General features: G+C 42.3%; 1 protein-coding gene across 5 annotated transcripts in view; it reads right to left on the bottom strand.

The window, feature by feature from the left end:
- The window catches only part of PUS7 (pseudouridine synthase 7), a 52,826-nt gene that overhangs the window by 16,863 nt on the left and 22,840 nt on the right, over nt 1–13,123 (bottom strand). For all 5 annotated transcript variants that reach the window (XM_053257427.1, XM_053257426.1, XM_053257423.1 and 2 more), the window contains 6 exons: nt 10,557–10,685; nt 8,680–8,805; nt 6,477–6,538; nt 5,706–5,866; nt 5,276–5,402; nt 1,521–1,622 (listed from right to left, as the gene is read on the bottom strand). In XM_053257427.1, coding sequence (XP_053113402.1) covers nt 1,521–1,622; nt 5,276–5,402; nt 5,706–5,866; nt 6,477–6,538; nt 8,680–8,805; nt 10,557–10,685 — 707 coding nt within the window. The remainder of the gene's footprint in view (nt 1–1,520; nt 1,623–5,275; nt 5,403–5,705; nt 5,867–6,476; nt 6,539–8,679; nt 8,806–10,556; nt 10,686–13,123) is intronic.

Genomic DNA, 13,123 nt, shown 5'->3' with positions numbered 1-13,123 from the left:
ACAAGCCCACCATTTACTTAAAATATGTATGTACCACTTTCCTACTAAAAATATCCACAACACTTCCATTCTCGCCATACATGGAGATTCAGAGGAAGTAGAATCTCCACAAGCCCTAAATTTGGATATTGCAAATTTATTTCTCCACATCAGACTTTATTTCTTTTGCCTTCCCCTGTATTGTACAGGTTGGATACTGCCTCTGACGATCTCTGCACCATTTATGCCAGTTTACATCCTCACCTAAACAATCTAGTTAATGGTTGAATGTTCCTCCCTTAATGTGTTGGACTAAATTACTGGTACTCTTGATCCAAGCACAAATACTCCAAAGTTTCACTAACGTATTTGTAGCTATACTGTTAATTTATTATTGGTTTCTGTTTGAGCTCCTTTAAGTCCTGAAAGGCAAACATTAACAGTTTTGCAGTCCAATCCTATGTACATTCCTCTGAGATAAATAGATTTTACCACCAAGCAAGCGTGCACAAGAGAACCCTTAGGTTGCAATCCTAAATACTAAACTAGGGAGTAAGTTCCCTGAACACAATGAAATTTGCCTCTTAGTAAACATGCATACAATTTGCACTGTCCATCTAATATTTCATGTGTTTTAAAATTCTTAAACCCATACAAGCTACAGGATCTTCACAATCCTAACTCTGTATTTGCATAATACAGGAGAACCTCGTACGTTGTGGGTTCAGTACCCGTGGTTTCACGTATCCACGGTCAGATAATGGACACCAGACCTCAGTATATGTGTGGGGGGAGGGCTAAACTCACGTATCCGCAAGTCAGGGGTGGCCAGAAAGGAACTTGGAAGTCCTTTCCAGACGCCTATTTGACTTCGGGAGCCATTTTATGGGTCCATTCTTGGGGGGGGGGGAGAAAAAAATGCAATATTTGGCCCTTGGTGAGGCAATGAAGGACTGCTGGGGACCCACGGAGCATGGGTACTTTGCAGTGCTTTCTTTTGCATTTTGGGGCCATTTTTCAGCCAATTTCCTTTTTAAAATGGGGGGAACCCACCATTTTTGGCCAATTTTCAGCCTTTGAGGGGCACCAAGGGACAGCTAGGGACCCACAGAGTATGGTAGGGTACTTTGCAGTGCTTTATTTTGTATTCTGGGGCCAGTTTTGGGCCAATTTCTTTCTTTCTTTTTAATGGGGAGGGGTGCGATCTTCGGCTGTTTTTCAGCCACCACCACTACCCCCGGAACCTAACCCCTGTGATTCCATTGCCCCATTCACTCGGTATTTGCGGTTTCTGTATTCGTGGCATTAGCCAGGAACAGAACCCCTGCAAATATTGAATTTTTCCTGTCATTAATGTGGTCCAATCAGCCTTCCCTTTATACTGATCTGGATTTCAAAATATCAAATATTTGGTCCATAAAGGAGAAGAGTGTTCTGTCATTTATGGTACAGGCAGCAATACATCCATCCTAAGCATTTATTTGTCAGCATGCCCATCAAGTTAATTGTAAAAAGAGTAGACAGGGGTGGAGTATACTTACTTTTATGTTTTGGATATATAACATCAAATCCAGGCAATGGCATCACAATATCATGTATAGAAAAACTGTCCACCTCTTCTTCCTCAATATATACAGCTGTACCTAAGCACATACACAACACAAATATTTTTCTAGTATTATATAGCTTTACCATCTATCTCCTAAGAAAGCTCCTCACATAAGGATATCTTGCATGAGCTTGTTAAAAAAAACAGAACTTGACTATTTCAGATAGTTCAAATATGGAGTACATTAAGAACTGGCAACCTTACTAATACTAGAAGTGATCCTGGGGAAACCAGAAAATGTGTTTCTGCTTTTTATTTTCCATTATACCATTCATTTAATTTGAACTGACAGACTAAGACTGCAAGCCTATGCACAGATGCCTAAGAGTAAACCCTAACAATTAGTAGGACTTCCTTTCAAGTAGGCATGCATAGGATTGGGCAAGACTGCAATCCTGGGATACTTACTTTCAAGTACATTTTACTGAGAACAGTGGCATTTACTAACAAGTAAATATAATTAGAGGCAAACTGTCAGAGTGGAAACCTATGCCACTTGTGTTGGGGACCCCCCACCTTTGACCCCAACATTCAACCCAGAGGTACCAACCCAGAAGTATATGGAATTCAGGCCTGTGTCTGATTTCATTTTATATTAAGAGTTCAATTAAATGCCTGAACTTGAGGGTGAATTGACACCCAGATCTGCCTGGGTAATGCCTGATAAATGAATTGTAGAGGCAGGGGTAATCTAGCATTGTTTATCAGTGTTTGTGGAACTCACAAGAGACACAATGGGTCAGGCTTAATTACCAGTCTCACACTGCTGAAATTAACCTGCTGTCCAGTAATCCCCTTACCTCACTGACAGGATGCTTCTGCCTTAGTCAAATGTGCTGATTAACTTGCCTCACACATGTAACCCTTTTGATGTTACTTTAAATATTCTTTTGTTATAATTACACACTAGACAGAGGCACACAAGAAGTAATTTAATTGCTGTCTCACACAAATAGAACTAACTCTTTCACTAACTCCTGACTTTTAACATTCTTGGGATAAGGCAGGAGAAGATGTAGATTTGTTTTGGGGAATGACAATAGAAAAATACTCTGCTAACAGGAGAGACCCTGTTTACCCTAGACTGACCAACTATCCTGAGCTAATTTTGGTAATTAAAAGACAATATTCAGAGGATAGCAGGAATAGATGCCTTTTGTGATCCAGAAGACTCAAATGAACATCAAAGGATGGAACCACTATAAGGAGTCTCTGGACATGGCAGACAAGGAGTCTTGTGCCTACGGGCAGTCTTGTGACTGCAAGCAATCTTATGCCTACAAGCAAGATCTGCTCATGAGCAATCCAAGGGTTTGCTGCCCAAGCCGCGGGGCTAGAGGCAGGAACTCTTTCCATGGGAGAAGGGACTGTTTGTGACTTCTGCTGCGAAGTGAGAAGTCAAGACTTCCCCAGCCATGGTGCTCTGACTCTCAGCTGTGCTCTGAGCAAACTGCATGCTTGATCTAAAAGCTCCTGTCTCCAGCCAAAAGCTTCTCTCCTTCAGCTGAAAGATCCACCGTTTTCAAGCCTCTGATCCTGGTAATATGCTGCCTCTACAAGCCTTGGATCCCTCCATCCTTTCCCCTTCTTCTCCTTTCCCCTCGTCCTTCTACTAATTCCTGATCCCCCCAAACCATGCCAGCCCTCAGCCTTCCTTACCTCCCCCCCCCCTTTTCCATCTATATCTGAATTGTATTAGGCTCTAGGAAGATTTAATACACACACACGTTAGTTAGGAACACTGGGCGAATATTGGTGCTGGCTAGGGTTGAAATACTGTTAGTAATACTGATAAAATGTTCTGCTTTCTGCTCAGCTAGATTGATGTTATTCTTTTATACTCAATAAAGCCCATTGAATCATTTAGGATTGGTTTGATCTCCTTTCTTCCTTGCGCCCAGATCCTACATGGTCACTATATAAAAGAACTTGGTTACATGTTAACACTATGAGACAGGCCTAATTTTGTATGCTAGCTAATGAGCATATTTAGTATATAAATCAGGCCTGGACCACAACACTTGGTGTAGAAGCAAATCCTACCAAACTCACTGGGCCTTGCTTCCAAGTAAACGTGAACGGAATTAGACTACAAGAGCAGTTCTCCAAGTCCATGAAATAATAGTTGAATTAGAACTTAACGATTAAAAGAGGCGCCTTTTTCACGTGGTGATTCTCTTTATTTAGCAGGGGAAGAGTAACTGGCCATATCCACCCCCAGCAGAGTATCTCAAATGACTGTTGCTGGTGTCTATCTTATGTTTCTTTTAGATTGTGAGCCCTTTGTGGACAGGGATCCATCTTTCCCGAGCCATTTTTGGAAGGGCGGTATAGAAATTGAATGAATGAATGAATGAATGAATGAATGAATGAATGAATGAACAATAACTTCAGATAAATGGTCCTGAAGCTAGAAAATGACCACTACTGGCAGGGGAGACAGTGGCGGAGCCAGGAGAACGTGGGCCTGGGTCCTCCCTTGGCCCCAGCAGCTCCGCCAGCGTGTGTGCTACAAGCGCCAGTGAAACCCCTTGCATATGATCTAAAATGCAAGGGGCATGGTTCAAGCTATGGAGGGTCAGCGCAAGCCCTGCAGAGCTCATTCTCAGCCAGCCTTTGCTGGTTGGGTGCATTTATTTCCTTCTCTCTCCATTGCTGGAGGAAAAGAAAGGGAAATAAATGCACTCAGCCTGCAAACACCAGTTGGGAATGAGCTCAACTCACATGGGACCCCTGGAGCTAGACCACACACCCTTACACGTGACATCACACACAAGGGGGCATGGCTAGTACCCCAGAAGGGCTGTGCAAGCCCTCCAGGATTCATTCCCAACCACTGTTTGCTGGCTGGGTGAACGTTTTGTTCATTTTCTCTCTCACGGAGAGAATGAACAAGACGTGCACCCAGCCAGCAAATACCAGCTGGGAATGAGCTCTGGGAAGCTTGCACAGTCCTTCCACGGCTCTGGCCACAGGAGTAGGTCGCCGATTAGGCAGCTCCCAGGAGTTGGGTGGCCCAGGTTCTTTTAACCCGTCTGCCCAATTATAGCTCCACCCCTGGGGGGAGATTAAGTAGGAGATTAAGTAGTAGCACTTTTCACTGCTTGTAACATGGTGACTCTCACCTAGCACCCCATCCCATATGCTCCAAGTCAGGTATGCATCAGACGGTCAGCACATGATTTACAAAGGGATGTTGCCTTTACTAGGAGTGGCTCCATCCTGAACCAGCATGGCAGGATGGCAAAGCACTCTCTCTCTCTCGGGTCCTCTAGGTCCCCCTCTCATGTGCTTGCTAATTTGGTTTGTACTGCACTGGAAACACAAGTTATTAGAGGGGAAGAAACAGATGGTAATCCCGTAAGTCAAATTCCCTTCAGAAAGTAATCTAAGAATGTAATGGCCATATTTTATTTTAACCTATCTGAAGAATAGTAGGACATCATTGTGCTATTATTAAGCATACTGGCAGGGGCCAACAACGGGGGCCAAATGTGGAACTGGACTTTGAGATGAGGTTAGGAGCAAGCGACTTGTGGGGGGTGGGGGTAGACTTGGTTTTGCCAAGCTCAATTCTGAATTGAGCCCAGGTGTGTTTTGTCTAATAGTTTTAGTGAGCAAGGAACAACGGCATTGTGGATTATATACCGTATAACTCAACGTGAAGCAGAGGTTGACTTATTTTACCTCCTTTTAGTACAAGATCTCCTGGTACAGCTCTAAGCCCATATTCTTCTATTCTGTTGCTCACCATGTTATTCCACACATAACTCTGATAGCTATGAATATACATCAAACGGTTATTTCTTGGTATCTGTGGACAGAAAATAAAAAGGTATTCAGCCACTGATAATTTCCATCATCTTCATCCAGTTAAACTGCAGACAATTTAGAAGAGTAAGCTGCTAAAAGAAAGAGCTGCATGTATGCTGGATGACCATTTGCTTATTAGTTGCATTTCCAGACAAGATAGGATATCTCTTAGCAAATTATTCCAGAGGATAGCTTACTATTCAACATAAGCTTAACTTTATCCTCACCCAAGGTTCTTTCAGACACATTCAGAGCTCCGAGAGTGCTTTCAAACCTTGCACAGAAACACACACATCATACTTACTATGCCAAATGCAGTTACTATATTCTTCAGTCCATACTTTGAAAGTCCTCGAAGCAACTGTCCTTCCACACACCGTTTCACAGGCAGTTTTTTAAGGGCTGCAGCTGGATCTTTTGTTTTTGCCCACTCTTCTCTGCATTTTACTAAGTATCCCTTTTCAGCTGCAACAATAATTCATAGTTAAAATGCTTATCTTTGTGCAAATAAAGTAGGTGGGTTTTTCAAATACACACACTTACACTTTCAACCGGTTTCAAATCAGCTATATTTTAGCATATCTTCTGAAGAGGTGGCAAATTTGTTTGTATTGCAAGACTCAATACATTTACATTAGATTCATCTAACTGAACCAGCTATCAATGTATTTCTATATATGCACAACAGACATGAGCACTAGATGTATTGCAAAGTAGGTTCCATGAGGACTGTGCCCCCTATGTAATCCACAAACCACATGCTTGTCCTTCAAGCTTTATTTAGTCCTGAGCTGGCTTTTAGAGATCAGAGTCTATGCTGGCATAATGCTCTGTGTGTGTGTGTGGACTAATTATTTTAGGGCTTAAATTCTCTCCTAGCTGGGTTTTCCGTGTGCCATTCCCCATCTGTTGCCCCCATCCTAAGGCATTAAGACAGGGCAGCTCTAAACATTTAGGATGGAACTATAAACTATAAACATGATTTTTGACTGTTAGAACATGCATTCATATACCTTGCTGAATGGAATCAGAGTCTGAAATGGCTGGTGCCATATTTAAATTTTGTAATACTTGCCTCCAGGGCGTGGTTTTAGTATTAAATCCATGACTTCATTCCAATTATTCTGGAGAATGGCTCTAAAACGCAAAAGAAAATTTAGTTATTGTATTGCCAGATCCCTTGGAGTCCAACAAGGCAATGCACAGAGAAACTGCTAGCAAATAAGAAGTGGTTTCGATTACAATCTTAGTTCCACTTACTTCAAAGCAAGTTACACTGGCTGACATGCAGACTGTTACTCAATAGTACTACTCAGGAATTACTCTAAAGGACTATTTCATTTCAACAGGACTACGCTAAGGAATTTATTCAGAATGCCGACCACACTGAAATCAACAGGATTCCCTTCCAAACAAATTGTACGATTTATAAGAGGCAGTCTCATTTAATCGAAGAGGATTTAGTCACCAAGAGTGGGTAGTTAGAGGCCAAAACATAGCATTGGAGAGTCCCACAACATTTATGCTGTTCTCATTGAGCCCAGTTCATAGAAAACTTGCCATGCTCCTGCTCCAGGCTCAAATTAAAATATACCTTTCTATTGTTGGGTTTCAAAAGTATATAGTACTCCAGGTACATGGACAGAAGGGCAGTCTAGAAACTGTATTTTAAATGTTAATGGAACAAGCACTCTTCACTTTCCCAGGCCAGAAGGCCTCCCACTGCATGTTCAGAATCTAATGACCAGTAATGACATTCTTAAATGTCATGAGTAATGTGACACCATAGCATCAAGCTCCACAAATATTTATGAATGTGACTCTACAAGTACCCACTGGAATTGTTCCAAATTCCTCGCATATTCAGCAGGAAAGGCCCACAGATCTCACCGAGCCACTTCAGCAGCCACATCCTTGGTGTTTAGCAACTCGGTACTCTTCGATATTGGGGATATGGAACCCAGCTCTAACAATGAAGCAAAGCACTTCCTAGATCCCTTCCTGCGACTCCTGCCTTACCTACTCAAAATGACTCTTTAAAGCGTGCTCCACCCAGAACCATTTTGCCAATGAGTCTAGACTGAAATACTGTGGACACTGAAGTGCCTGTGTAGTCCTCAGCCCTTTTAAAAAGATTGCAGTTACTTGGTGGCAGGGAAGAATGAACAGTTCTATTTGCTGGGGTCTTGCCATTGTGTGCCTTGACTCTTGTGTCTTTCACCCCACCCATCACAGGCTACATTTAAACTTTATCCCCTACCTGTCCGTGAACCATTAGCTCTCACTGACCAAAGCCCCTGTATATCACTGAACATCAGTCAGACAGTTATGGATCCTGCTACAGAAATCTTATATAGCATGGGTTGGATCTAAACATTCTCTTCCATGGAAGGAAGGAAGACCTTTAGCTCCTCTCCTGAAGAAAATTTTACAATCAGTGATGTACACAGTAGCAAATGTATATAAAGCTTTCCAATGAAAGACATGCTATTAATATATTAAATTTTATAATTTAATTAATTAATTAGAAGCATTTGTTTGCAGGTGTATGTGTGAGAAATAAAGTCATACTTCCCGATTACTTACATACCATATTTTACATACACAATACTGCCACTTAAGTTATCTGAATGAACTACTTTTTACACTGGAACTCAATCAGATCAGTAATTACAAAATGACATCATGCCAATGTGAAGCAGAAGATATTTCTCAGATTCAAATTTACTATGATTCAAATTTATAATATATGGTAATTCAATAAAATGAACAATATTTGAAGTTGAAATCCTACAAATTTCAAACTGTTCTTTCACAGTTCCCCTTTTGCAAGCACATTAACAAAAAATTCTATTACATATATATAATTTATTGAACTTTCCCATTCATGTGAGCTATTCAAAATGACTGCCCGGTCAACAACAGGCCTCACATCCTAGTACAGGGGTGGGTAAACTTGGCCCTCCAGCTGGAAGCCCAAGTTTGCCCACCCCTGTCCTAGATTATTATAATTACTGTACAGGACAGAATTTGATGCTTTAGAAATACAAGTTTGCATTCCAATAGGTTCCAAAAACATATGGACTAGGCCATTATTATTGTTTCTATCACGCAAACAAGGAGCTGAAGCTCAGACCTGAGGTCATGTCCAAGGCCACCTAGCAAGATAATAGTGGATCTAGGAACTGAAGTCATATCTCCCAGGTAGAAAGGTTTTATTCACTTTGCTCTGAATATTTAAAAATTGTATTAACGTGCAAAATAAAAAAGCAGCACACCTTCCAACTTGATATGTAGGGACAGCTGTAGTTCCAAATCTTTGCATTCCATAGTAGTTAATGAATCCAATTTCCCTGAGAGAACGCATGGCTTGTTGAACTTGATCACTGGTCCCTGTTACATTTCTGATAAAGGGAAATTAGAGGAGTGGGGAGAAGAACACAAACACACCCCAAGTTAAGACTGCCAAAGATAATGGCCATAAGTAACTACTACATTTAGGTTGCAGCTCTACGCACACCTACTTGGGAGTTAACCACACAATCAGCAAAACATAGTTTGAGTAAAATGCACAAGGAAATCTAGTATACTTCAGAAAGCTTTCTATATTATTATTATTATTATTATTATTATTTATTTTTACATTTATATCCCGCTCTTCCTCCAAGGAGCCCAGAGCGGTGTACTACATACTTGAGTTTCTCTTTCACAACAACCCTGTGAAGTAGGTTAGGCTGAGAAATGCGTGACTGGCCCAGTCACCCAGCTAGTTTCATGGCTGAATGGGGATTTGAACTCGGGTCTCCCCGGTCCTAATCCAGCACTCTAACCACTACACCACACTGGCTCTATCAAGTGAGAAATTCAAAAGGGCTTTTCACGGATATCTTATAAGAAGTGGTTCTTTAAAAGTGTGAGGCAAACCTCTTTCCTCTATGAAAGCAGGCAAGCTGTGTCCTGATCCCTCTGGGTGTGCTCCCCAATTGGGCCAAGAAGTAAAGGACTAACCTATACTGCCTCCAAGTAAACATTAGCAGTTGAGTAAATGGATCATCTCCCAATTTGTCCACATGGTTACCTCTCTCCCAGTCTTTAGGATGAAACTGGAAACTGCCCTTTTTATTCAGGCTTTTGACCAATGAGTTGCCCTCTGCTCTTTTTAAATTGTAGCGGTGCTTGATCTGTTTTAGATTGTTTTTACTGAAATTTTATTATAGTTTTCCGTTTATTAACCAGCCTGAGGTCTTAGGATGAAGAGCGGTATGAAAATATAAATATAATAAAATACATACATTTGCGGCAAGGAGACAGGGAATAATAGATATGGGGAATGGCCAAGGAGCTAGGCCTTGCACTGAAGTTTTATTTAGCCCCTCTCCAGCAATGGAGGTTTCATTAGACATTTTCTAGCCCCCTCCCCAGTCATAATCACTTGCCTGAAGACAACAATTTCACCACCCCTCAGAATTCTCAGGATGTCAAATCCTGCGCAGGAGTCCAGATTCCACTACTGCAAGAAAGTTGTGTAGAGGCATGCAAACAGTGCCCCCCAAAATAGTTTTTAGCAGCCATTAAATAGAAGGATGCACGAAACTCCAAATTAATAAAACATATTATGGAAGTCAAAGACTTTGTAACAAAAACACAAAACATAAGGAGTATTCAAGAAAGAGATGGCTTAAAGAGCATAATGACAAGTCAGGGATGTTCTTAATATTGAAGGACACTTGTGAATCTGGTTGATGTTCCCAGACAAATAATCTCTCTTCATTTTACTTCAGTTATACCTTAGGCAAGAGAGAGGGAGAAATACCTTAACATCTGTTTTGCATAACAAGAGTTTGGAAGTCTCATGGACAGGGCTGTCTGAAGGAGGAGGGACTGGAGGGGCAGGGGTGGTCAACTAGGGCCTTGCTCAGCAACAGAGACTCTTACTTATTTATCATGAGGGGGCCCACAACCTATTTTCGGTCTGAGTGCCATGCAAGATAGAAATAGCCCTGCCCATAGGCAGGGCTTATCCGAATTAGTTTTATCTTTCTCTGATCAAAAATATATGGGAAACTAGTTTGTTTGGGATCATCCTGCCTTATGCAGCCAAGAACTTGCTAAAAATAAGTATGGATCGAGAACATGGCAGTCAATATCACATTACCTGAGAACTACTGTAAAATGATTGCCTTGCAATTCTCCCAACTTAAGCGGATGGTTTTTGTAACTAAAATTCCCAAGCTTGAAATTCATCAGACATTTGTTTAAGTGAGCTAGTCTTTGTGCAGTGATCCTACACAGAAAAGAAAAGAAACTGTCACCACACAGGAAACCAACTGATTAGAGTTACAATATTTGAAAAGCAGGCATTGTTACCAATTTAGTAGGGATGTGCAAAACGTTTCGGGCACAGATCGATCTGTGCCCGAAATGAGCAATTTCGGGTGATTCAGGGCCGAACCGAATCACCCCCGATGCCCCCCAATATTTTTCGGGCCCAAGCCGAATCACCCGATTCGTGCCCGAAAAATTCGGGTGATTCGGGATGACATCTCTTTGAATTTCCCGCCTTTTTGCCTCCATTGATTTCAGTGCAAAAAGGTCTGGTGTGCCGTCTGCTCGAAATTTGGGTCCCAGGGGCAAAATAGTGGGGTGGGGTGGTAGTGCCCAATGGGTGGAGGCTACCACCCAAGTTTCAGGGGAATTGGGCAAAGGGCTGATTTTTGGGGAATTTTTGAAGTTTTAGTGTCTTTGTGGCAGATCGGGGGCATAGCGTGGGATCTGGGCAAAAAGAGTGGGGTGGGGTGGTAGTGCCTAATGGGTGGAGGCTACCACCCCAATTTCAGAGTGACTGGGCAGAGGGCTGATTTTTGGGGAATTGTTGAAGTTTACGCGTCTTTAAGGTTTTTCTCCATAAAGAAGCATTGAGGTGTCAGCAAATGTATAGCTTCACGTGGGGGGCAAAGGGGTGGCCTAGAGCAGTGTGGGGTTGGTGGTTGTGCCAGGTAGGGGCAAGGAAGCTACCTGAATTTTTTCAAAGGATTTTGGCAGAGGGCTGATTTTTGGTAAATTGTTGAAGATTACGCGTCTTTAAGCTTTTTCCTCATAGGGTAATACATGGAGCTTTCAGCAGCCCCATAACTGCATTTGGGGGGTGCTGTGGTGGCCCAGAGCAAGTGGTAGTGTATTGCACATAGGGTGCCAACCACCCCCATGGATTCCTAACCCATGGGGTACAGGGTTCTGTTGTTTCTGAGGTATTCTGAGTGTGGATTCTATGATAGCAAATTAGAGTGGATTCATGGTGTTTCATTGAAAATCTCATTTGCTATCATAGAATCCACACTCAGAATACAGTGGTCCCTCGACCTACGAACTACTCGACTTACGATGTTTTCGAGGTACGAATGACAAAAAAGACCGGAAGTCGTTGCCGTTTTAGATGCGGCTTACTTGACCTACGAATTTTTAGATGCGGCTTCCTCGACTTACGAATGTTTTCAGACCTCCGTGGATGCGCTCTTCGACTTACGAAAATTTCGACCTCCGAACGTGCGTTCGGAACGGATTAACATCGTAAGTCGAGGGACCACTGTACCTTAAAGACGCTTAAATCTTAAATCTAAAAGCTTAAAGACGCGTAATCTTCAACAATTTACCAAAAATCAGCCCTCTGCCAAAATCCTTTGAAAAAATTCAGGTAGCTTCCTTGCCCCTACCTGGCACAACCACCAACCCCACACTGCTCTAGGCCACCCCTTTGCCCCCCACGTGAAGCTATACATTTGCTGACACCTCAATGCTTCTTTATGGAGAAAAACCTTAAAGACACATAAACTTCAACAATTCCCAAAAAATCAGCCTTCTGCCCAGTCACTCTGAAATTGGGGTGGTAGCCTCCACCCATTAGGCACTACCACCCCACCCCACTCTTTTTGCCCAGATCCCACACTATGCCTCCGATCTGCCCCAAAGGCACTAAAACTTCAAAAATTCCCCAAAAATCAGCCCTTTGCCCAATTCCCCTGAAACTTGGGTGGTAGCCTCCACCCATTGGGCACTACCACCCTACCCCACTATTTTGCCCCTGGAACCCGTTTTTCCTACCCGAATCTATTCGGATTCAGATTTAATCCGAACCCGAACCGAATCAGGGGTGATTCGGGAAGCCCATATTCGGGCACAGAACAGAACGGGGGTGATTCAGTTCGGGTCCCGAACCGAATCACCGAAAACCCGAATTGCACACCCCTACAATTTAGGTATGGTGCTCTATCAGGTTTATACAGAATTATATATGTTTTTAAAAACACTATTATATTTATTATACAGAATTCTGCTTCTAAGGTAACTACCATGCTACCATATAAAATACAGTGGTCCCTCGACTTACGAAGTTAATCCGTTCCGAATGCACGTTCGGAGGTTGAAAGTTTCGTAAGTAGAAAAGCGCACCCACGGAGGTCTAAAAAAATTCGTAAGTCGAGTAAGCCGCATCTAAAAATTTGTAAGTCGAGGAAACCGCATCTAAACCGCCAACGGTTTCCGTTTGTAGCTCGAAAAATTCGTAAGCGTGCGGCCATTTTTGTCGTTCGTAAGTCGAAAACATCGGATGTCGAGTAGTTCGTAAGTCGAGGGTCCACTGTATATAATTACTTTTCCAGAAATAAATCAGCAGTCCCTAATTAACCAGAGTTCTTTTTAATTTTCAACTCATTTCAAACCACTGAT

Source organism: Hemicordylus capensis, chromosome 5 (assembly GCF_027244095.1).
Source record: "Hemicordylus capensis ecotype Gifberg chromosome 5, rHemCap1.1.pri, whole genome shotgun sequence".
NCBI classification, from domain to species: domain Eukaryota; kingdom Metazoa; phylum Chordata; class Lepidosauria; order Squamata; family Cordylidae; genus Hemicordylus; species Hemicordylus capensis.
The sequence above is the reverse complement of the archived record's forward strand: the minus strand, read 5'-3'. Positions and strand labels throughout refer to the sequence as shown.